The sequence below is a fragment of the Eublepharis macularius genome, chromosome 6 (genome assembly GCF_028583425.1).
Source record: "Eublepharis macularius isolate TG4126 chromosome 6, MPM_Emac_v1.0, whole genome shotgun sequence".
NCBI classification, from domain to species: domain Eukaryota; kingdom Metazoa; phylum Chordata; class Lepidosauria; order Squamata; family Eublepharidae; genus Eublepharis; species Eublepharis macularius.
Window position 1 is genome coordinate 141,070,334 of NC_072795.1, and position 26,406 is coordinate 141,096,739.

The window sequence follows — 26,406 nt, forward strand, 5'->3', positions numbered from 1 at the left end:
AGCCTGGCAGCTGATTGATGGAGACATGGCTCTGTGGGCATGCTGTCACCATGTCTGGATGGTCTCACAGTGGGATTGTGGCTTGCCAGGCAGTTGGCAGGTTGGGCCCCATGGAGGCTGCAACTATTGGTCCTGCCCCCACATAACCTTCCTGCTGTGGGGCTCAGAGTTTTCAGTGGTGGTGAGTCCTGGTGGTTGGCATCATGGTTGGGGCTGCAGGTGAGTTGGGCAGCTGGGAGTCTGGGGTGGCTGCTGTGCCCTATCCTGGACATCCTGGAAGTGACCTTTGGCCAAACTACAAGTGACGAGTGACACAGGTTGGTCACTTGTCAGCTTCCCTCAAGTTTTGATGGGAAATGTAGGCAGCTTGGTGGAATGTTGGACAAGTGACAGTTGAAAAGACCATTGGACAGCAGTCGGAGAGCCAAGCTGCTAGACCAGGATGCCGACATTTCCCATCAAAACTTGAGGGAAGCTGACAAGTGTGACAACCTGTGTCATTCGTCACTTGTAGCTTGGCCCCTCGTGCCATTAGAGCAATACTGATCCCGGTCTCACAGCAAGTGCCAACCACTGGCTGGCAAGTGGCAACCCTCTTCCCCTTCCCTGCTGCACAAGGGAAGCTTATATGTTTGGGTTTGTTTCTCACAGAGTGAGAGGAGTCAATGATACTGCTTGCTAAATAAGAAAGATGTTTTTGGCCATGACCATTTCCTCCATGTTCATGTGAATTTGTGGGTCTCACTATACTATTACCACACACATGTAAAGGTATAATGGCCTTTTCTGTAAAGGCATAATGCCTGATTCATTGGACTGTACAGTGTAGCATTTCTACCTCTAGTCGGACAAATTATAGACTGTCCAGTCATTCCTCCATGTTAGTCTGGCAAAAACAGAGAGGACATGTCCAGGCCAGCCCCCTGTTTTGAGTGCTTTGGTTCTTGAAGGGCTAGTTCTGCTTGGTGTTCATGGGGGGAAGGGAGTATTGCCGTAGCCTAGCAACATGGATAGCGAAGTGGCTCCTGATTGGCTGACAGAGTGAGGGAAGTTGGATCCTCAGGGCAGTTAAAAAAAGGAGGGACACGTAGGGCCAAGCTACAAGTGACAAAAGGCACAGGTTGGACACTTGTCAGCTTCCCTCAAGTTTTGATGGGGAATGGAGGCATCCTGGTCTCGCAGCTTGGCTCTCCGACTGCTGTCCAATGGACTTTTCAACTGTCACTTGTCCAACATTCCACCAAGCTGCCTACATTTCCCATCAAAACTTGAGGGAAGCTGACAAGTGTCCAACCTGTGTCATTCATCACTTGTAGTCTGGCCCTTAGGCTGCTGGAGAAGGATGAACACTCAAGCCTCTTCTGAGGAGAGGCAAGTTAGCCTGTTCTATCTTTAGTTAGCTAGTTTTAGCAAGAAACAGTTGTTTGTTATTTTGTTGCCTTTGCGTGTGCCTTATGAGTCGTTCCTGCGACTTCATATACACTACTAAATTAATAAACAACAACATATGTAGGCCAGCATCTTGAGTTTCCAACCAGCTGCGTGCAAATTCACCCAGAGAAAAAAGGGAACCCGAAGGCAGCAATATCTCAAACAATCTAGGTGGTTTAATCTCCCCAGGGAAGGCTACTAGGGGTCTGAGTGACTGTGAGCACCACTTGGGACGGCAGCCAGGGAGTTGAACCCCTAGATAGGACAAGAGTGGCATGTTGGGACCACTTTATCATCATAGCTACTAAGTAGCATCCCCCTAGGGAAAAAAGGTTGTCACCTATGTGCTACGACAGACTGCGTTCCGGCTAAATGATTCACACCGGACACCTTTTTGGGTTAGAAATGGCCACCATTTTATTAATTACAGCTGGATAGAGCATTGGCCCGGCATCTGGACACGGATCCCCATTGGCATCGGAGGGCCAGGCTGCCGACCGATGCATCTCCCACCAGCCTCCTGCTGGCACACCTCGGCACACGTTGTTCCATTGCCGGCGCTGCCAGGCAACCCTTGCTTCCAGATCCGTTGGGGTGAGCAGTCCTGAAGGCCCACTCACCCTGTTGGGATCCAGCCCAGTGCCTCAAAACAGCCAAACCCATAAAGTTGTGACAGTGCCCCCATCGGTCCATAAACAGCGGAGGGGAGGAGGGGTGGCAGGCCAACCCAGCCTGCCGGTGAGTCGTCAAGCTTCCCCTCTTTGAGGTTCTTACCTGAGATGTTTGGTCTTTTGAAAACAAAATTCTATCAAAAAGCAATACTTTGATATGAAAAGGCATTCAGCCAAAAATACAGATGGACTTAGTGTCTTAAAACCAACAGATCAAAGGAATTACTTCACAAGGAATCCCTGCTTGGCTAGACAGGCAAGATGACTAGTTAACTCTCTGTTCTTTCCACGTGTCCCTTCAAATTTCCTGCCATCTAGCAAGATGGGAGGGTGTTGCTCGATTAGTATGACTCATATGTTTTAGCAGTCTTTACCTCAACGTGTTGTCTATATAGAGACTTTTTCCCCCCCTTTCCAGGGTTCTGAGGTGATGACAGTTGCCGCAGTTGATGGCGATCGAGGGAAGCCTAACAGCATTCATTACACTCTTCTTAACGGTAAACGGTCTTGATCGGCATGAAACCCTGGTAGATTGGCAAAACCATCTATTACACCAAATTAATAGATGGTTTGTTTCGTTGTGTGTTAATATATGCACCTCTGCAGTTGTTTCAACTGCTCCGGCCCAACAGACAGCTATTCCCATTAAAGGTACATCATCATCACAGCGAGTACCAGATATTCTGCCGCACACATTTTGTACGATGTATCATAGGAGTTAGCAAGGCTTTTGGATTAAAATGAAGGCTCTATTTTAAGTACAGGCTAATCCTTCAAGAAGTATTTTGTTATAGAAAGCACACAATGGACCATCCTTTGAGTAACCAGCTTCCTCATAACTGTCAGACAACATCATGGTTTATGAACACTTGAACTGCTATTGACTTAAATTTGCATTGTAGACAAGATTGACTTTTCTGGCCTATGAATCTTGATGATGGTGTTCCACATAAGCCAATACACGTTCCATGTGAAGTCTAATGCCCTTTAATGAAGCCTCAGTTATTGCAGATATTAGCAAAAAGGGCCATTATTGGACAGGTTTGAAAAAACAAGCATTGGTGTCAAATTAGAAAGAGGGGGTGGGAGGGAGCGGAATGCCTCTGCCCTTTTCTTTAACCAGATTTCTGACTATACTAATTTCAAGCAAAGTTTAAATGAAACCTGTGTTGAGCTCCAGAACCTCTAGCAGCCTTGCTGCATGGAAAAAAACTCTTCCTAGAACACTGGTATTACTGGTACGCTTGATATGCTGGCAGGAATTTCCGGGCCTCAGTCCAAATGTGCTTGTGTGAGGGCCACTTGCATGATGCCCCAATCAGGTCATTTGCAGAAATGTCAGGGGGCACGGGGAGTAGGGAGAAACCAGAAAGAAGCAGGGGTCACTGTGATAGCAACATCCCCAAAAGTTGCACAGGTAAATGGCCTGGGATGAAATAACTGAGGGGGAGATCCTGGGATTCTCTTCTGCGCTACCCTGCTTGCTTACACAACAGCCCAGCGATTGCCAGTGTGCAGGTTTATAAAAAGCACCTTGCAAAATGGTGCTGGCCATCGTTGTGATCCTGCGATGCATGAGCCAAGCATGTGAGAAACAAACACCATGCACGTTTGTTTTCACAAAGCATGACCTTCACAGCACAGCCGATGTGTACTAAGCTATAAACACAACTGTCTCTACTACCATGTGGATGCATCCGTCTGAATGTCTACATTTTCTGGCCCTGCATTCTACAATTCTGGTTTCTGATCAAGAGATTGCAATGGAAACTGGACTAAAACTTCTGACCAGCTTGCAAGCGCTACCTGGCTCCTAACTAGACATGGGCACGAACCCCCCAAAAATTAACGAGCCCGTGGTTCGTGGTTCAGTGCCACCGCCGAACCCAAACTAGCAAATCACAACTAACTTTTTCCCACTGATGAACCAGTTTGAGGTCGTGGGAGTCAGAACGGCCCCAGTTGGACTTAGAGAGCCCATATTCTCAGGGAGTGTTTAACAAGCTCTCCTCCAGCCTTTACCCAAGTTTGGTCAAAATTGCAATAGGGACCTTGGAGTTATACCCTCTCCAATCCGAGGCCCGCAGGAAACTTCCACTCGATACAATGAGAGCTACCGGTTGACGTTGGCCCATTGTACAAGGGGTGTACTCGAAGGCATGCTGCCTCCCCTCAGGGTTGGGGGGTCTGGCTGCTCACCAGTGGCACCCCCCATGTGACCGCCCACCAGGCCTCAGAGGAGCGCACGCTTATTCCCGGCGCAGGCCGGAAGGTGAGTGTTGACAGCGGCCGCTGGGCCTGGCGGGCATGGAGAGGCGACGGCATGCCACTTCCCCTCAGGGGGCAGGGAGTCTGGCTGCTCGCTGGCAGCACCCCCCATGAGCCCACCCACCAGGCCTCAGAGGAGCGTGCGCTTATTCCCGGCACAGGCCGGAAGGTGGGTGTTGACGGCGGCTGCCGGGCCTGGCGGGCACAGGGAGGCGGGGGGTCTGGCCACTCGCCAGTGGCACCCCCCGTGTGCCCACCTTCCAGGCCTCAGAGGAGCGCTTGCTTAGTCCTGGTGCAAGCCGGAATAAGCGTGTCAAAGGTGGGCTTTTACAGTGCAAGCCGGAATAAGCACGTCAAAGGTGGGGTTTGACAGCAGCTGCCAGGCCTGGTGGGCAAGGAGAGGTGGGGGGTCTGGCCACTCGCCAGCGGCTCCCCCCGTGTGCCCACCTGCCAGGCCTCAGAGGAGCATGCATTTATTCCCGGCAAGGGCCGAAAGGCGGGTGATATCCCCTCTCTTTCTCTTTCTATCTCTATTTTTTTCTACATACAATTGTCCTCACCTGAGGGTCCCACTGAGGAATAATACGGTGGCAGCCAACAGCACCCACCTTCCTGCCTTGCCGGAAAGGATGGGAGGGAGAGGACATGTCATGTGGAGGGGGAGTGGCAAGATCCTCCAGCAACCGCGGGTCCTCACCCAAGGGTCCCACTGAGGAATAATATGGTGGCAGCTAACAGCACCCGAGAGGACATATCATGTGGAGGGGGAGTGGCAACATCCCCCATCTACTGCCTGGCCTCACAGGAGCATGCAGCTATTCCCGGCAAGGGCCGGAGGGCGGGTGATGTCCCCTCTCTTTCTATTTCTATCTCTATCGTGTTCTACATACCATTCTCTAACTGTTAACATACATTCTCTAATGTATGTACATACATTCTAGTGTATTGTTCATTATACATTCTCTAATGTTTGTATCTTTCTCTGTTTTTGATTTTCAGTCCTTTTATCCATAGATGTGTCGTGTTCTGTTCGATTCAATATCTCTTTGTTGCATTCGCATTTTGTTTCTAGTTCTAGAACAGTTGATATCTGTGTGCCCCTTTCTATCTGTTTCTCTGTATCTCCCTCTCACTGTCTATTTGCAACTTTCTATCTCTCTGTGTTTCTTCCTATGTGATTCCACCACTATCTATCTGAATCTATATCTTTCTATGTATATCTGCCCTTTCCTGTTTCTTTCCATCTCTAGCTGTCTTTTTCTCTCTTTCTGTAACTATATTGTTTTCTACATACCTTTCTCTATCTTCCTCTATATGTATGCTCGTTTGTCAATCTTTTCCCAGTGTTTTTGTTTTTCAATCCATCTTTCTATCTATCTGGCTATCTTGTTCTGTCTGACTCTGAATCTATTTGTAGCATTCGCATGTCATTTGGAGGGGTAGTGGCAAGGTCCCCCAGCAGCTGCAGGGCCTCACCCGAGGGTCCCCCTGAGGATTTCTCCAGTGGCAGCCAGCATCACCCACCTTCCTGCCTTGGCAGAAAGGACGGGAGTTGTGGGACACATTCCCACCCGGCTGAAAGGGGTCCTGTCAGTCCCGTTGACAGGGGAGCCGCCACGCTGTGCAACTGACAGTATCCCTATACGATACAATCAGCTGCACGATAGCAGCTGGGCTGTCCCTCGTGACCAAGGAGGGAGCAGCAACAGGATAGTCCCTTGTGAAGCGGTGGCTGACATGACCCGCCGTCCTGCCTTTGCGGAAAGAAGGGGATGGGCAGGACAGGAGACATTGCTTGGACGGGTCAGAGTGGTTCCTGAGAGGGAGAGACAGAAACGGGACAGCAGCAGCAGCAGCTGACATCGGCCACCTTCCTGCCTTTGCGGGAAGGACATGAGTCGAGGGACCCATTCCCCCCTGCTCAGAGAGCGTTTATGATGGATAGGGGCAACTTGCAGCTCCACTATAGCTCCTGAGCTGTTGTGCAAGTGCCCAAAGGAGGCTGCCACCAGCATCACCCACATTCCTGCCTTTGCAGAAAGGAGTTGTCATGATGATCTGGCTGTGCCAGGAAGGCCTAGCAAGGTCTCAGAAGCCTGTTAGCAGTGGGAGTGGGCCTGGCTAAACCTGACCCAAACGTGCCAGCCCTCATTCAAGATACCCGCAGGACTTGACGGGCAAGGGTGCACAGCGACGGCATGGAGAACCAAGGGGCAAGATGCTTTAGTAGTCTGCGGAAGCCCACGCACTCCACAATGGATAGGGGCAAGCCGTGTAGGGGAATCATCTCTGCCAAGACGCAAAGGCCCGCCTCCTGAGCCATCAACCTCGAGGTTCTAAGCGGCGCTGTCCCAGACCCCGAGGGGACAACCTCCGTGAGCATGGCCTGCCAGAGCACTCTGCTCCCACCAGCATCACTTTTAGGGCATGATTTGTTCTCAGGCGTCATCAGCTGACAAAGAGATCTGTGGTTCTCGAAAGCTTATGCTACAATAAAGTTGGTTAGTCTTAAAGGTGCTACTGGACTCTACTATTTTGCAACCACAGACTAACATGGCGAACTCCTCTGGATCTAAGGCCAATACATGATCGTGTTCCTTCAAAAGAAAAGCTATCTTTAGGAAAGGATTTCTCCTGTATAAAAAAAAAGGGCTACTGATACTATTTTTTAAAAAGAAATTACTTACGCCAAATACACTCAAAATACACTGTTTGGGGAACCATATATATATCCCAGAAGGAGACTTTGGATCTTGTTGAAATCCATCAACTCTTGCAGTAGCAGTATCAAAATCTCATCATCACCCTCCGCTACTGAAATCTTAATTGGCACCTGCTATTTCCACTTACCACTCTAATCTAAAAGAACTTGCAAAACCTATTTGATCAGGGATAATAGCAGGACAGTTACAATTCAAGAAATTCACACTCTGTGAGCCGCATCATGCCACTTTCAACTCTATGAAAAACATATTTTCCCTCTCCCCTACCTAATTCATCACGCTGCAGTCCAATTCATCCTTTTTGGCTGCAGAAAGCCTACTGGATCGGAAAGTCACCTGTAGCTGAGACATGTAACTTATCTGACAAATTAAAAAATGCATGCAAACGTGTACCTTTTGTGGACTATTCCGCTTTTTACAGTCAGTTACCCCAATCCAGCAGGTTAGACCCGTACACTGAAGCAGACTTTCGCAGGCACGTTTTGATGCTCGCTCAGGTCTCACTGAGGTGGCAAGTTGTGCGTTGACGCACTTGGGGGTGTCTGTTGCCATCCAGGGTCTTCAGCCATTACAGCCGACTAGTTCCCTAGGAGCTGAATCGGAATGGGGCCCTTCTTTTATCAGGATGATGGGAAATTAACTAGCTGTAACCAAGTATGTTTCTGTTTTGTGACAGGAAGTGAAGGGTCCTTTGAAATAAACAACACAACTGGAGCCATTTCTGTTATTAAGAACCCCATTAAACTGCAAAAAGAAGTGTATGAACTGAAAGTTCAGGTATCTGTTTCGTCTTGTCATTATATGAATTTAGCTATATTATGCCTGAATCACTATCTGATGGATTTACACAGGGGTCATTTTGTAGAAAAACAGCTGGAGGAACTATTAGCATAACTTATTAGCGTAATCCATTCGCATATGCCATGCCCCTTGACATCACCAGAAGTGTGTCATTAGCATAACTGATTTGTATATGCCACACCCCCTGACATCACCTATCCTGGCTGTTTGGGACCCAATCTTGGCCATTCAGGGCTGAAATTGGGCCCAAAATGGCAAAAGGGGCTGAAAAAGGCCGAAAAGGGGCCCAAAATGGTCAGGATCGGGCTGCTGTGGAGTGGGACAGCGATCCACCATCCGTCAAAGGCCTGATCTGGGCCATTTCAGCCCCAATCCAGGCTGAAACAGGGCCAAAATGGCCAAGAGTCAGCTGAGCGGGGCCACCTGACATGTGACCTCTTTGGGGAACTGCCAGAACTGCGTTCTTGCACATTCCCCCTCAAAATGAGCCCTGGATTTACACCATGCAGATCTTCAGCTAGTGTGCCTGTAGCCTGCTCTTATACTGGGGAAATGGTATGTATTGAGCCTGTCTACTAAGCAGCTGTCATTTTTTAGAATTTGTCTTGGTCAATGGAACCACTGGCAAAGGTTGTCATGTACCACAGCAAGAAACAAGCGGGGGGGGGGGGCAACGCTGTTGGGTAACCCCGGATACAGGGGAAAAAACCCACAGCAGTGAGAATTAGGAAAAGCAATTGGAGGCACAGACACGTTGTTATAGCAAAAGCAATAAGTAATTTTATATGAACAATTATAATAGAAAACTCATCAGTATATAAGAACTTCTACGTATTCTTACACCATAGGCAAAGAAAAGCACAACCACAACCAAAATGGAACGGACCGCCTTCCCCAGAGTTGATAGTGTCCAAAATAAAGTCTTTTGACAGGGAAAGGAAGTGACGTTTCTCTCTTCTCTTAGAGCTGCAATGGTCCACTAGCAGTAAGGCAGTCCGTTCCATTTTGGTTGTGGTTGTGCTTTTCTTTGCCTATGGTGTAAGAATACGTAAAAGTTCTTATATACTGATGAATTTTCTATTATAATTGTTCATATAAAATTACTTATTGCTTTTGCTATAACGACGTGTCTGTACCTGCAATTGCTTTTCCTAATTCTCACTGCTGTGGGGTTTTTTTCCTGTGTCATGTACCACAGGCAAGAGATGTTGATTCCTTGATCGGACAATCAGAAATTTTGCTGAGAAGAATTCCATAACCATAGTGCCACTACTGGGTGACCACATCCATTTCCACTTAGCAAGTTGGGCACCTTCAGTGTGGCCTCTGATGAAAGGTGGGCAGGACAATATGGGAGCACCTGGTCCTTCAGAGCACATTTTCCTAACCCTGGTTATTCACCGTAAGTCCTCCAGGTTATTTTATCCTGTCTAAAAGGCATTCTTTTGGCAGTTGTACCGATATGAAGATAATTAGCAATCCAGCATATATCTGTTGCTGGTATGTCAGAGGCACATAGGCTAAGCACAGCCCCAGAGCCGTGGGTCAAAGCCAGTCCCAGGAACAAAGCCCTAAGGAAGCTCACCTGAATGAATGTCCCTGAGCACACGACTCAGATCTTGCAGAATGACGCTCCAAGAAGTCCAAGTCTAGTCCAAGCAAGCCAAGACCAAAGCTACAGGCAGCCAACTGGCTGCAGCTGTCAAGTCCCAGGTACAGGTTGTCAAGCACATCAGGCAGACAGACAGAGGACACACAATGATGGGAAGCGAAGGGAGATGAGTATGGAGACCTAAAGTAGCGGCCACACTGCAAAGAAAACCCAGAATCCCAACACGGACCCTGCTTGAGCTTTTCAGGAGGTTCTCAGGAGGTTAGATAGACCCAGAAACCAATCGAGACTAAAAAGCTAGAACTGATGGAACCAGAAAAGTTCAGCCCGGGGACTTCATCTTGACAGGGTCCAGTTCACGGCTGCTGCTTCATCCCAATGTCTTTTTACAGCTCATTCCCCAAGATTTACTTGCATTGTGGGGCGGTGATAAAAACAATGCAATGAAGACCAGTATAAAACATACAAGTAACAATGCAACAAAACTGGTTTATACAACGAAATAAATGAAATTAGAATAGGGTAATATATCCCCTAAATTGGATTTCACAATTAGAGACCACTATATGAGAACAATGAAATAAAAGTATGATATATCTGATAAATAAAGGAGGAGCGGAAGAAAATTGCCAAAAATTTCCACAGGCGATTAAAATAAGAACTTTTATAGAAAGCGTCTTTTCTGCAGAATTCCTTCAGATTTAAAAGAGGGCAGAAGTGAAAACTGATATTCTAGCTCAAACTGGTATTCTAGCGCAAATGTAACACAAAAACCAGGATTTATTTTGCCTAACTCTAGTTTGTAAAATGAGGACTCGGCTCATAGGCAATGGATTGGATCCAGGGCTTTTTTTCAGCTGGAACGCGGTGGAACAGAGTTCTGGAACCGCTTGAAAATGGTCACATGGCTGGTGGCCCCGTCCCCGATCTCCAGACAGAGGGGAGTTTAGATTGCCCTCCGCACCGCAGAGCGGTGCGGAGGGCAATCTAAGCTCCCCTCTGTCTGGAGATCAGGGGGCGGGGCCACCAGCCATGTGACCATTTTCTCCAAGGGCAACCCACTGAGTTCTACCACCTCTTTTCCCAGAAAAAAAGCCCTGATTGGATCTATCTCCCTTGCAGAAACCCGGGCATCCCAACCTGTGGTGCAGCGTGATTGGCACCTGGGGGGCCAGCCAGAATAGAGCTACATCAAGCAAAAACATAGTTAAAGCTTGGGGGGAGGAGATTTGGACCTATGCAGAGATATGTAATTCGTATTAGTGTGGCACCTCTGTGTATTTTTCTTGTGTGGTCAGAGAGACTTTATTGCTTACAACAGTGCAATCCTAAATAAAGTTACTCCAGTCTAAGTTCATTGACTTCAATAGGCTTAGACTGGAGTAACTCTTCTTAGGATTGTACTGTTAGTAACCAAATTACAGTAGAACATACCTCAAGCCTGTTTCTCTCCTATCTTTAGGAGGACAAATACCCGCAAGGTTAATAACTGTCCACATAGATTTTGAATAGAAATGGGAAAGCAGGGAAAGGGTTAATCACCAGCACCCATACATGACATTTTCTCCATTCCAAAAATCCCACCCCCCCTTCTGAATTAAATTACATTTTGTAAACCGACCTGAGTGGTCATTAAATTGTCCCGAAGGGCAGTATATAAATTGAATGTTGTTGTTTTATTGTTGTTGTTATTGTTATTCATCCTCATAAGGTATATCTCAGAAATGTTTTGCGTTCAGCCAATGAATATTAATGATTGCTGGGGCTTCCCTTCAAATTAATTTTTATAAAAGCTAGGCTTCATTTATTCATGACCCAGTGAGCATCTGTTTTTGTTTCGTTGGTTTCCATCTGCTAGAGATGGCAATTTGAGAATCTTCCATTGCTACCATCAAATTCAAACTTGATATCTTCAGATTGCTTTTCTGGTACAGATGTGGATTCTACTTTATGGCAATGTTTGAAGTTTAAGAGAGGGTTTAATAATTAGAAACGTTATTGAATATGCAGAGTACTGATACTGAAATTTGTTTTATATTGGTAAGGAATCTATTGTTTAGTGCATATTAAGATACAAGTGTGTAGTTGGTATGTGGCTTTTTGGAGCTAGATATTTAGGGTGAAATTCACCAGGAATTCCTCCTTTACAATCTCTACTTAAATGAGTAAAACAATCATTTCCAGTCAGGCCTGTGGAAGGGACGTGTGATGGACTGATACGTTGTGCATTATATAAATTGGTGATTTGTCCAGTTTTAAAAAGACAATTAGTTATACTTTTTTTAAAGGCAGCATTTCTTTAGGAATTTATTGCATGCCAACAAGCGCACATGCTCCCTTTCCACTCACAAGAATTCATGGCAATTTCCGAGAAGTAAATGCTAAAATTTGGAGGGAAGGTGGCACGGTATAGTCTTATTTTGTCCCATCTCAGAAGCCAAACAGGGTCAGAACTTGGATGGGGGGCCACCAGGGAAGGCTCTGCAGAGGAAGGCCGTGGCAAACCACCTCTGCTTCTCACTTGCCTTGAAAGCCCTTTGCTGGGGTCACCACAAGTCGCTTGTTACTTGATGGCATGCACAAACACAAATGCCAAAATATTTAACTCAGAACGAAAGAGAGAGAAATGTCCAGATACAGCCTACATACAGTCTTATCTCTTGTCCATTGCAGGCCTCAGAAATTGGTCCAGAGGGTGATATGGCTGCACATGCTTTTGCTATGGTAACAATAAGAGTTGTTGACCTCAACAATCACCCGCCAACATTCTACGGAGAAAATGGGCTACAGAACCGGTTTGAGGTCACAATGTATGAACATCCACCAGAGGGTGAGATCCTGAGGGGGCTCAAAATTACAGTTAACGATTCAGATCAGGTTGGTTGTAATTGTTTATCAACCTTCTCCCAAAACTCCACTCTCCACTTTAAATATCAGCATCCAACTCAGTCTATATAGTTCATATTGGAATTTTGGTTAGTTGGCTTGGTATAGTATAGCAGAGTTACACAGTCAACAGTGCATGCAACTGCATACGCTAACCAGCCCTCAGGCCAATACGTTGAAAAAAGTTAAAATTACATTTATTGAGATCCATCACTTCTAGAAGAAAGGAGAGAGAGAAAGCATAACCTAAAGAGTATTTTTCCCAGTCACGTGGCCATCCATCCAGCAGCACACATGTGGAAAGTATGCAACATGGCTCCATAGAGAGCGCTGTGGAGATGCCTCCTTCTCCTAGTAAAGCAACAATAGAAGAGGGAAATGAAGAAAGGGCACAAGAAGAAAAGGAGGAGACAGAGAGGTGCTCCCACTTTAGACAAAGAGAGGCATCCTATTCATTTGGAAGATAACCCATCCCAAAGAGCAGTGTAGCCAGCAACCCCTAATATCCACGTCACGCATGCTGAGTCGCCTCTACTCCAATGGTACATGCTTCCTCCAAGGAGCAGAAAGGGATATACTCTTCACCATTTTACCCGCACAACAGCCTTGTTTTTGGATGAAAGAGAATAACTGTCTCAAGGTTATCCAAGAAGTTTCATGGCAAAGTGGGGATTTGACTGCAGGTCCCAGATCCCAAATCGTCATTTTTTCAGAGGCCCACCTTAAAACCCACCCCTCCATTTCCCTGCTTCAAGTGGGCAACTTCCCAGCAGTTCAGCCCTCCCACCCGTGCTTGAGACCAGGTCAGAGGGAGAAATGTGGGAGGCGGAAATGATGTTGTGCAATACATCACTCTCACTCTCGGGTGAAAACCCGGACCGGATGTCAACAACCAACACTCTAGCTACTCTGTGGCATTACTCTAGAGCTTCGAGAGCAGTGCTTCCCAACCTGTGAGTCAGGACCCAAAAGTGGGTTGTGAAGCCTCTGAAAGTGGGTCGCAGACCAGCCATCCCTAGAGGCAACGCCTGCCCTTTGCACCCTTCCTTTTCTTTCTTCCTTGCCAGCATCTGAGCGCCTCACCCTTTGTGACAATAATGAGGAGGAAAAATTTGTGTGGCAACAAGTAACTGTACAAAAGTAGCTGCAAGAAGGGGGCAAAGGCTAAAAAAGTAAGTAGGCGCTGTCCAGCATAAAACCACTAGCTGATCAAATACCTCTCTAACACCAAACTGAACATACAGACCTCTTAAAAGGCCAACTACAGAGGGGAAATGTGGCATATTAATAATGTGGAGATCACTTTTAGTTGATGTGCTGAGTAAAGAGTCAGAAGTCAAATCAAACTGGGGCCATACTACTACAACTGGAGGGGGAAGCAGCATGGTATAGACCGATCTTGTCAGATCTCAGAAGCTAAGCAAGGTCAGTAGGGGTGTGCACCTGTAAAATATTCAGGTTTCCTGCTTCGGATTTACCCGAAGCAGGAAAAAAATTTGGGATAACCCGAATCCCAAAGCGGCAAGCCACTTTGGGGTTTGGGTGTTTAATTGCTTCGGTATGCTCTATAAGGATTCGGGAATATTTACAGAACACACCAAAACTCAAAGCAGCACTTTTCTTGACATTTGCAAATGGCAAGGAAAGTGTTGCATTCAAATGCCGGCTGCTTTACAGATGATGGGAGGGGGATCCCCCATCATCTGAAAAAAGCGGAGGGCATTTAAAAGGCTTTCTTCAGCTGATGAGAGGTGAATCTTCCTCCTGTTAGCTGAAGAAAGCAGTCAGCATTTAAAAGGCTTTTTTCATCTGATGAGAGGGGAATCCCCTCCCATCAGCTGTAAAGCGGCTGGCATTTTGAAAGCAACACTTTTCTTGCCGCCTGCTCTTTGCCCGAAACTTCCCGAAGTGATACAAATTGCTTCGGAAAGTTTTGCTTCGGGATTCCCGAATCAGCTCAGCAATGCTGGGGCTGATTCAGGAACCCCAAATAGGGCCACTTCGGGTTAAAAACCGGAATCAGAAACCCAAAGTGCACACCCCTAAGGATCAGTACTTGAATAGGCAACTATCAAAGAAGACTCTGCAGAGGAAGGCACCAGCAAACCACCGCTGCTTCTCACTTGTCTTAAAAGGCCTTTGCTGTGTTCGCCATTCGCCATAAGTGGGCTGGGACTTGATGGCACATATGCACACACTACTACTTTTAGTATATTTAGGTTTACCGATGACCTTAAAATGCAATGGCATTTCCTTGGACATGCTGACTGTGGTTGCCATGGAAATGTATGTGCTAGCTTCCACCTGAGCTAACCTGAGAGAGGAAAGGGGATTTTTAATTATTGAAAAGAAACCGAACCTGTCACTATGCAGCAGAGGATTGTGCTAAAGTGACTAAATTCTGTGCTGTACAAAAGTAAGTAGGCCACTGGCCTGACAAAAAGGAATAAAATGACTCGTTTTGAGGTAGCCAGCCTCCAAGTTACAGCGGCTGCTGTTCACACAGAAGATAGGATAACTAAAGAAGTTTCAGTCTGAAGAGCACGAAGGGTTTATAATATGATACCACTGGAGGATTGCAAATAAAAAAAAACCAGTTGTAGTTGGTATATTTTGTTCTTAATGATTTTTGTTATATTCTGTTCCCATTCATTCCGCCTGCCCCAGTAAAAATTGAACTCTTCACTGCTAAAATTTATTTATTTAGTACATTTATATTTCACTTTTCCCCCCACAATGGGGACCCAAAGCAGCTAACAATAGAGAGAGATAAAAATGCAACAGAACGCGCAAGAAAGGGAGGGGAGGCTCCCAACTAGGTGATCTGCCTCAAGCGAAGAGCCTCTGGGCATGCCCCGCAGGGACTTATTTACATAACTTTGGAGAGGCTTCTGCTGAGAATATTCCATACGCTGCTCCAAAGTTATTAAGTAAGAATGGAGGGGGGGTCATTTCAGCCTCTCCGCCTCCCCTTGTTACAGTTCCAAGCCAAAAATGAGATCCCTGTGATCTTTAAACTGACATTCCTTGCAGGCCTCCTCGCTTTGGGCATGATCTACTCAGCCATTCTTTCCTGTTCTTGACATATTTTGTGCCTGATCAGAATTCTTTTTCTTTCAGTGTTTCTCCTTGCTTACCCCCAGCTGTCTCCTTATCTTTCCTTGTCCCACCCCAGTTGTTGGCCTTTATAAAACAATATGGGTATTTTCCCCACAAAAAAATCCAAGATTTTGTTGCATATGTCAACGGTCTTTTTGCCCCTCCCAACCCACATTCTCAAGAGAGACCCAACTCCTGCCCTCTCCCTCAATGTGTTTTTGCACTCTGTGCATGAACCGTGTTTAAAATTAGAAGTCAAAGATGCAGGGCTTTTTTTCAGCAGGAATGTGGTGGAATGGAGTTCTGGAACCTCTTGAAAATGGTCACATGGCTGGTGGCCCCGCCCCCTGATCTCCAGACAGAGGGGAGTTGAGATTACCCTCCGCGCCGCTCAGCGGCGTGGAGGGCAATCTCAACTCCCCTCTGTCTGGAGATCAGGGGGCGAGGCCACCAGCCATGTGACCATTTTCTCCGAGGGCAACCCACTGAGTTCCACCACCTCTTTTCCCAGAAAAAAAGCCCTGCCCATCCCCATTACCAGTTGCTAGATCTCTAAAGTGCAATACTGTGAGGGAAAAGAGGGGACAGGTAATCCATTTGACAGTGAGGGAGTTGTGCTTTACGAAGTGCACAGTGAACAGTTCCAAAGGTTCGGCCATTTTACTGTGTTGTGGCAAAAACTACAAAGAAACCTATGGCTCCTCCTGAAGTCTACTTCTAGTCTTTTCCCAGCAAGAAATGTAGGATAACATTTAAAAGGACTTTGCCGTGACAAAGGCTTAGTTTGACTTAAATTCCCACTTTTAGGTAACTACTTCTCTCTGAAGATTCAGCACCAAAGATTGAGATTTTTCCCTGCTTAGCCAGTCCAAACAAGGTTTTCTTCTATTGTGACTATAAAAATTGGCAACCTGCCAGATCTATTTTTACCGGAGGTCATATCTGCTCAGAGCTGGTGAAATTACTTAAGTAAGCTTCTTAGTACCCTCTCACCCCATTGCTCTTGATCAGAACTTTCCAAACAATCTCCCCTTCGCTCTCGCTCGCTCTCACACACAGACACATTTGTACATTAAATCCACACATAATCGTTCAACCAGAAATGTCGCTAATACTGTTAATGTCAATGGCTGTAAATAATTTTCATCCTAACTTTACACAGGGAGCAAATGCCAAATTCAGCCTCTGCCTTGTTGGTCTCGGTGGCATCTTCCGTGTTGTCCCTCAGACTGTCCTGAACGAAGCTCAGGTCACCATAATAGTAGAAAACTCTGCTGCCATAGACTATGAAAAATTCCAGGTTTTATCTTTCAAGGTATTGTAATGACTTCTACATTTATTTGTTATAGAAGAACAGGGGAAGGTGCTAGTTAGTTTCATCCAGCCTGGAGCCCAAGACCAACCTCTGGAAAGCTTTGGGGATTGGAACTGTGGTCACCAAAGCCATTGTGGAAGTTGGACAGCCTCTGCAGAAGCCTCTTTGCTGACAGGGGCCTGGGGTGACTGTCTCCACAGCCAGCTTCATAGATCCAGGATAGCTGGTATGCAGGGCTTTTTTTCTGGGAAAAGAGGTGGTGGCACTCAAGACTGCACAATGACGTCACTTTGGGTCAGCTGGAACAAGGGAGGGAGTTTTTTAAAGTTTAAATTGCCCTTGGCGAAAATGGTCACATGGCCGGTGGCCCCGCCCCCTGATCTCCAGACAGAAGGGAGTTGAGATCGCCCTCTGTGCCACTGAAGGTAATCTAAACTCCCCTCTGTCTGGTGATCAGGGGGCGAGGCCACTGGCCATGTGGCCATTTTTAAGAGGTGCCGGAACTCCGTTCCACCGCATTCCTGCTGAAAAAAAGCCCTGCTGATATGAAAGGGGAATGTAAAAAGGGATAAATTCTCCTTTTTGCTTCCCTCTCTGAAAAATATTTTTTCATAGGGTTGTCATTTTGATCCCAGCATGCCTGAGTAACCTGTCATATGACCAAGCTTTGGTGTTCCACCCACAGTACTACATTACTTGTGAGGTCTGTGTTTTTGGACTGCAGGGCATGTGCCCCCTTAAGCCGCTTTGAAGCGATGGCCTGATTCCCTTCCCAGGCATTGCTTCCAATTTCTTTCAAGGACCACATGCCTAAGCATCCAATAATAAGGCCTTCACTATGACATGGCTCTCATGTCATTTGAAATAAGAACTCTGAACAAAAAGGGTCAAACATCGATCATGAAGCAGCCCTCTTAAAATGACTGCCTCCTCCTGTGTTGCCAAGGGGCAATGGTTCTTTTGGATCTGAGGACAATAAACACACGAGTGTTGAAGGAAAATGGATTGATTAAATCCCTCTGACCAGGGCTTTTTTTCTGGGGAAAGAGGTGGCGGAACTCAGTGGGTTGCCCTCAGAGAAAATGGTCACATGGCTGGTGGCTCCGCCCCCTGATCTCCAGACAGAGGGGAGTTGAGATTGCCCTCTGCGCCATGTGGTGTGGAGGGCAATCTCAACTCCCCTCTGCCTGGAGATCAGGGGGCGGGGCCACCAGCCATGTGACTGTTTTCAAGAGGTTCCGGAACTCCGTTCCACCATGTTCCCCCTGAAAAAAAGCCCTGCCTCTGACAATTTAAAGAAATAAACGAGAACAGAACAGAGAATATGTTTACACCCATATACTGCTGTTTTTCCTGCAAGGGGTGGGGGGGACGGACCCAGGTGAACCCTGGTTGTGGTCAGTTGTACAGATCTGCTTTCACAGTTCAGCCAGAGCCAAGATTCTTCTGTGGAAAGTCTAACAGAGACTTGTATAGAAGCTATATGGCTACACTTATGCGCTTGTTTTTCGCAGTTGACCTTGGAGAGGAGTGACATATCCAAGGTCAACTGATAAGCAGTATGTGGCAAGGATCCAATATGAAGCGTGCTACTATCCTCCCTAGAAGACTCCTGTACCAGGTCATATTTTAACTCATAAATATCCCACTCCCCAATACAATAACAGGGAACTGTGATCAGATAAGATGGACAGTAAGATGGAAAACATGTTTTTAAGAAAGAAAAGCATCTTACATGGCCATAACAGAGTGTTCAGGCCTGGCCTGCAAAGCACTCTGGGTACAAAATCTTATGCAAATTTGGAGGTTCCTCCACAAGCAAGAGCACTAGGGAGCTAGGATGGAAGCCCAAACAATTTTGAGAAGATTTGGAACATTTTTCGGGAGAATATATCCCCTAAGTATCACTGGATTTTGTCTGAAGCAAAATCCAAAGGGAATTTGGAAGGTGATCGGGCAAAATACATCATAGAAATATTAAGGGAAGCCTTCAGAGTTTTGATAAAACTGATGAAGTTTCTCAGAGGGGTTTGATATCTCTCTAAAATGATGTGTTTCTTCCCCAAGTCAGATTGGCTAAGAGCCACACCAGCCTCTGCAGAGCCAATGCAGTGCAGAGCTCAGAGTGTCAGGCTAGGAGCTGGGAGGCCTGGTCTCCGTTCAAATACCCTCTTCGGTCATGGAAGCTTGCTGGGTGACTTTGGGCCAGACACATCCAGCCTAACCAGGATAAAAAGGAGGAAGGGGAAATGGGAGGATACATACATACAGGGCTTTTTTTCAGCTGGAACGTGGTGGAACGGAGTTCCAGAACCTCTTGAAAATGGTCACATGGCTGGTGGCCCCGCCCCCTGATCTCCAGACAGAGGGGAGCTGAGATGGCCCTCCGCGCCGCCGAGCAGCGTGGAGGGCCATCTCAACTCCCCTCTGTCTGGAGATCAGGGGGCGGGGCCACCAGCCATGTGACCATTTTCTCTGAGGGCAACCCACTGAGTTCCACCACCTCTTTTCCCAGAAAAAAAGCCCTGCATGCATGCATGCATGCATGCGTACGTACATACATAGCGTATCCCTTGACTCATTGACTGGAGATGCCTGCATATACCTTTTTGTGCTGCTACCCCGATGACTCTTTCTCTGCTTCTGGCACATGGTGTTCTGGATTATGTGGGTTTATCTGCAGAGGATGTCACAAGGCTATTTCTGTCCGCTAGAAGAGTGCCGGATTTCATTACCTTCTGCTCCTTTTGAGTCCCTGCTTGCCATTTTCATGGGATTTAGATTAAGCAGGTGCAACCGCAATGCGATGTATAATTGCTCTTATTGAAACTAGAAGATTCACAGGTTATGAAGCAATGTCCAAATATGCTAGTGTAAAGAAATTGCACGCTGTGGCCTCATGAATACTAATGGAATTCAGTGTGATTACGACTGTAAATACAGCAGGAAGTAATTAAAAGAGAAAAGAATACGTTTATTTTTTTACTTAAGAGATTGCCCACTTTGTCTTGAGCAAAATTATTTTTCTCCGCAAGAGACTGAAGATAAACTGCAAAGAGCTTTGCTACAAATTGAGAACCTGCTTCTAAATCCCAAATTGTGTGAGAGAAAGAAAATTAGTCTTGAATTAACTATTTAACGGGTACCCATAGAAAAAATTCCCATTGCCTTTATTGGGGTCCAAAATGTTCACATGACATTTCAAGTTTCAGAAATATGAGTTTTTTTTCTTTTTCTTTTTTTTGGAGTGGACACCTGTAAGATAGTTGGCCTATAGTTTTCATGTGATGGCTGCAGATTATACAAAGTTCATTTTAAAATAAGTTTGAATGTACAGTTAGTCCCTGGAATTTGATTATACTTAGTGGAGATAATGATTAATTGACTTGCTTCATCACACACCCTGTGTGGGATTAATTCAGAGCCAGATTTGGGACTGTAGAGTTCAGATTTTGAAATGTTGGTGGAGGAAGACTAATTTCTATGTATCCTGGCCCTAGGATTGTTAACCTCGAGGCAAGGCCTGGAGTTCTCCCAAAACTCACATCGAGTTCTCAACACTGTCTTGGCAAATGCTGGGAGATTTGGGGGACAGTGACTGCAGAAGGTGGAGATTGGGAAGGAAGTGATGTCACTTCTGGATCATGCTGTAGGCTGCCTCCCCTTATCTCTGTGGTCTTTACCACAGAGATTAGGGGAAATTCCTACATCACCACTATGGGGAGGCCTTTTTTCCCTCATGTTCCTCAATTCCTGGGGTGTGGGAAGCTGGGGCTGGGAGCAAGGAATTCCCCACACAGTACAGGTAAGTTATCTAATCACCAGATTAGATAAACCAGTTCCAATGGAATAAATAGCACCTTTGGAGTATGGTTGCCAACTGTGGCCTGGGAAATTCCCGGAGATTTGGAGATAGAGTCTGTCGAGGAGAGAATTTCATCTGGCATCTACAGTCCTCCCTCCAAAACTCCATTTCCTCCAGAGGAACTAATGTGTGTAGTCCAGAGATGTTATAATTCCTGGAAAACTCCACACCCCACCTGGAGGTTGACACGCAGCTCCGGAGGACAGCAGGATTTGAATCCAGTGGCACCTTATAGACTAACAAAATTTTCTTGAAGAGGGGAGCTTTGAATCTCAGAATCTTCTACCCTGAAAATCTTGTTGGTTTCTAAGGTGCCACTGGACTCAAATCCTGCTGTTCTGTTGCAGGCCAAGATGGCTACCCACCTGAAACCAACTTTGGAGGGTGATCGTTGTCATCGTCTCCCTGCTGAATTACTTGCCCTCCCCGAACTCCATCATCCCCAGTCACTGCCCCCAAATCTCCAGGAATTTTCCAGAGTTGGCAACACTTCCTCACTCTGGATTAGGGGAATTCCCTGAGTGTTGTGCAATGCCCTGATATCACACACCCAGGAGAGACTTCATAGTGTCACATAACCCCGTTCCCCCCAGTTTTTTTTCTTCTTCTTCACTGAACGATAGCAAGAGGGGAAAGCAGAGAGGAAGCTGCCAGCCACAGCAGGCAACTTGGTAAGTCTAGGCCCCGGCAACAATCTAGGGTGGCCAGTCACCTGGCCGTCAGGGGGGGAAGTCATGGCAATGGGCCTCTCAGGGTGCGCTCCCAGCACGGCGTGATGACTTCACTTCCAGGAGTGACGTCATTGTGCAGGCTGCCGAAATGCTCCAGCAGTTCGCGCAGGGCCAATATGGGCCCCGAACAGGCAGATCCTTTAAGAATCAGCCCAGAGCAAAGCACAGAAGCATTCCCACGGCCTGGGCAATGACGTCACTCCTGGAAGTGACATCATCACGCTGGGAACTGACACATAGTTTGTTCATGCTCGAGGACTTCCTAAAGGTGAGTGCCAGGTCTCCCCCCCTCCCCCGCTGGGAGGGTAAAGGGTCCTGGCAACCTTACCACAATTCTAGGCCTTATGTGTCTCCTCCAACCCCATTCTGTCCATGTTTGCTTTTTGCTTGTCCTTAATCACCTTCTTGGCTCTATATAGGCATTGGGTATCTGCTTAAGTTGGTGATACATCAGAAAATTATCAACTGCTTTGTGGCCCAAAACCAAAATGATAGAGATGTTCCATAACTATATTTGGTCATCTCCTCTGTGTCAAAAAAACGCAGCTATTTTATGTCCTCCAAGCTAAGCGTTTTAGTAAATCATAGCAACAATACATGTGTAGAGAGAGCTGAAAATGCTGTTCCTTGTAAATTCATCTGTTCTAGAAAGAATGTCTTCCCATCACTTAATCACAGGCCTGACTGAGTGCAACAGGAAATGTATAGTTTCTTTGGAGTGAGAGCCATTATCCATGCCTTCTAATGCTGTAGCATCATGGTTAAGAGGCTGGGTTGCAAATCAGCACTCCCCTGGTTCAAATCCCACTACTGCCATAAGATCAGTAGGTAGCCTTGGGTAAACCACTCCTCTCAGCCCCAGCTGCCCAGCTGTATAGTGGAGATGATAATAACACTGACTTTGTTTACCACTCTGAGTGGGGCACTAATCTGTCTAGAAGATCAGTAAATAGGCTTGCCCAGTCTCTTTACCCTCCCAGCGGGAGGATGCGGGGGCCCATCACTTACCTGTTGGATGTGACTGCTTCTGGGAGTGATGTAGGTTGCCAGGTACCTCTACCTTCCCACTGGGAATGACCTCATGTTGGGCCCATGGTCCTTGTTTGCATCCAGGGGGCTGACACAGTCACGGGTGAAATCAACAGCAGCCTGTACACAGACTTTCTCTGTGGTGGCCCCCATCCTGTGGAACGGCCTGCCTGAGGAGGACAGGAGGGCCCCCACTCTCCTGACTTTCCGCAAACGATGCAAAACCGAATTATTCAAAAAGGCTTTTTATTCAAATGGGAGGTCTGTATTGTGGGGATGGGGCCTCAGATGCTTCGCCATTGAGTTAGGGACCACAGATTTCATCACTATATAGCCTTACATATTATCTGCTGCTTTAAATCTGTACTTCTATGTGTACCACCTGTGCTCCATGTTGTCTATTGTCAGTCCTAGAATTTATTATGTTCTATTTCAGTATTTTTTTTACTCTATATTGGATTCTTGCTAATGCTATGTCTTTTAAACTTGTATCTATGGCATTGTTTATGGAAATGTCCTTAATACTGATTGTACTAATTTCATACTATATAATCTGCCTTGAGTCTCTTTGAATAAATAATAGATTTCTGGAAGTGAAGTCACCACGCTGGCCATGTGAGCACTCCCATGATCCGCTTAGGGCCGATTTGGCCTGTTTGGGACCCAAATCGGCCCCAAACAAAGCACGGGAATGTTCCCGTGCACAGCCAGCAGGATGATGTCACTTCCGGAAGTGATGTCGTCACACCCCCAGGGAGCACGCGGATGACACATGTTCCCTGGGTGCCTGCTGGTGGCGGGCAACCTCTGGGGGGCTTGCTACCTCCTGCTGATCACTGGGCAATTGCCAGGTGAGGGGGCAAATCCCCAGGACTTTGCCCACCACCAGCAGGCCCCTGAGAACCCAGAGTGACATCATCGCACAGGCCCAGGGAGTGCTCCCAGGCTTCATACCGGGCCGATTTGGGCCCCTAAATGGGCTGAATCAGCCTGGCACAAAGCCCGGGCACACTCTCGGGGCCTGAGCAATGACGTCACTCCTGGGAGTGATGTCATGCCATACTGGGACTGTGCCCCAGGAGGTCCATTCCTGCACCTTTTCCCCCACTGGCCAGGTGAGCAGCACCAGGGGGAGGAGGCTGGGAGTGGGGGATCTCCCACCCCTACTAGGGGACAGGCAACTCTAGTAGTAAATAAGCACAGTTAGGACTGCACTATTTGAAGTTCAGAAAGGAGTTTGGATGCAGAACAAAATGCAGAAAAGAGCATAAGGAGAGAGACACTAAAAATGCTGCCTGGTTTCCAGTTTGATGTGTCAAATCCATCTGCCTGTTGGGTGGGGCTGATCCTCACATGGCACTATTGATGCTTCACCGAAATGACTGTGGCTGTTTTTAGCAGTAATCTTTATTTACTTATTTGGTTATGTCATGTATAGTCCGCCTTTCTCACTGAGGCTCAACGCAAATTACCTAGCGTGAAATTAGTACAATCAGTATCAAGGACATTTCCATACAATGCCAAGGACATTTCCATAAACAATCCCATAGGATTTCACAAAGACATAGCATTAGCAAGGACCCAATACAGAGTTGAAGAACTACTGGAACAGAACATAATCACTTCTAGGACTGACATAGATAGCATGAAGTACAGGTAGTATATAGGAGTACATATTTAAAGCAACAAATAATGGTGAAGTCTATGGTCCCTAACTCATTAGCAAATCGTCCGAGACTCCCCCTCCCTACAATACTTCCCTCCTATCTGAGTAAAAAGCCTTTTTGAATAATTCATTTTTGCATAGTTTGCAGAAAGCCAGGAGAGTGGGCACTTTCCTGACCTCCTCAGGCTGGGTGTTCCACAGGATGGGGGCCACCACAAAGAAAGCCCGTGTGCACGCTGCGGTTGATTTCACCCGTGTGCAGGCTGGCACCTGCACCACCATGTTAAATTTGCAACAGTCAGGAAGAAATACATGGAGGTCCATCCTATGGAGGATTTCCACAGATGGAAAAGGGGTGATATTTGCTGAACTCCCCCCACTCCCCGCCGGCAGACCAGTCCACCTCATACTGTTCCTGTGCCCCCTGTCCCCTAAGAGCAAGGGGAAAGAAAACCTGAAAGTGGCATATGGTAGCTCTAGTAATCACTTGAAACTCTAAGGTAAGATATTACTAGAGATACCCTATATCACTTCTGCTTTTTCCTTAAGTCATGAAGCAGCATAGACAATGCCAACTTTTTAAAAAAATATTCTTCTACCATCGCTCAGTGCCCTTCCATCCATGGTGCTCCTTCTGAGGATGCATCCCATGAAATATACCTGTGGCACCATAGCAAGGACCAAGGACAATACGGAAGCAACAGAGAGGAGCGTGGTTCAGCGGAGGATCTGTCTCTTTAGATCACTTTTGGAAATAGAACACAAGGGCTGCAGATGAACAGAGCTACCTTTATGCTGTGATTCTGGAGAACACACACACACACACAAAACACAGAGAGAAAGTGTGCTAATGATATGCTGGTGCTCAGTTCAGCTCTGTGAAAATGTCTGCATTCATCATTTGAAAGAAAAAGCAACGATGCCATGAAGTTTGGAAATAATGAGCTCATAATATGAATTTTTTCCTGCTCTTAATAGTAGTTTTTATTACAAGTTTATCCTTCTTGCTCTGACATTATTACCGTTTGCTATTTAAAAACTAGACGTATTTTCAGCTTCTGGCTTGCATTTGTACTTGCACAGTCAGCATTAATCAGACTAAGCAGACGAGGGCAGTCGCCGCTGTTGGGGTTTGCTGAGAAGTTGATTCCTTCATCTTTTCACGGTCGCAGTGCTCTGATAGCTGACGTTGACTCGAGCTTTCTGCAAATGTAATTGTAAGGCTTTTCCTCCTCTTTCTCTATGAGAAGATCTATGCTGGTAAATGTAGGTTATGTTCAATGAACTTATCAGGGGACAAGGTGTTTGCTTAGATATATTTACCCCACTTTTTCCCGATGGGAATCCAAAAGCGTCTTATACAGGGCTTTTTTGGGGGGGGGGGAGAGGTGGTGGAACTCAATGGGTTGCCCTCAGAGAAAATGAGCCAGTAAAGTTTTAGTCAGTCAAGGAAAAGTTAATGTTTCCAACTGCAACTCCTTGGCCTAACAGCAAGAACATTTGCAATTAAGACCTATGGAGGGGAAAAGAGAAGTTAATTGTTTATATTTTGTTTTATTTATTTATCACCCACAGATAATTGTATTTCCCTTAATAGTACCGCTTTATTGGCTGTAGCCTTCAGCCTAACCACACTGGTTTGACAAAAAAAGAAACCCTACATGGCTGGTTCTAATTATAGAAGTTTTTTAGTTTTAGTTTTATGCCGAATTGCTAGCAGAAAAGAAGCCAAAGAATTAGCATCAGGGCTTTTTTTCTGGGGAAAGAGGTGGTGGAACTCAGTGGGTTGCCCTCGGAGAAAATGGTCACATGGCTGGTGGCCCCGCCCCCTGATCTCCAGACAGAGGGGAGTTGAGATTGCCCTCCGCGCCGCTCAGCGGCGCGAAGGGCAATCTCAACTCCCCTCTGTCTGGAGATCAGGGGTTGGGGCCACCAGCTCATGTGACCATTTTCAAGAGGTTCCGGAACTCTGTTCCACCGCGTTCCGGCTGAAAAAAAGAGCCCTGGTCTTATATCATTTTTCTCTCTAATTTATTCTCACAACCAGCCCGTCAGATGGCTTAAAGAAACGTCACTTGATGAGCTTCTGGGGCAGAGCAGGGATTCACGCCTGGATCTTCCAGATCATAGTTCAGCCCTCAGACCACTGTACCACACTGGTGTTGTGAGTTGTGACACACAGTGTCTATGGAAGAAAAGGAAGTTTATACCCAGCTGTTTCCAAGGGGCATATCAACAATGTGCATGCGCCATAAAATGCAAGCTAATTTAGACAGGAGAGTGGGGCCTTTTCTCCTAGCATTTACAGA

General features: G+C 46.5%; 1 protein-coding gene across 1 annotated transcript in view; it reads left to right on the top strand.

Moving 5' to 3' along the window:
- CDHR1 (cadherin related family member 1) overlaps positions 1-26,406 on the top strand; it is a 97,115-nt gene that overhangs the window by 41,166 nt on the left and 29,543 nt on the right. The window contains exons 10-13 of the mRNA XM_054983976.1: positions 2,521-2,599; positions 7,770-7,870; positions 12,180-12,383; positions 16,654-16,806. Coding sequence (XP_054839951.1) covers positions 2,521-2,599; positions 7,770-7,870; positions 12,180-12,383; positions 16,654-16,806 — 537 coding nt within the window. The remainder of the gene's footprint in view (positions 1-2,520; positions 2,600-7,769; positions 7,871-12,179; positions 12,384-16,653; positions 16,807-26,406) is intronic.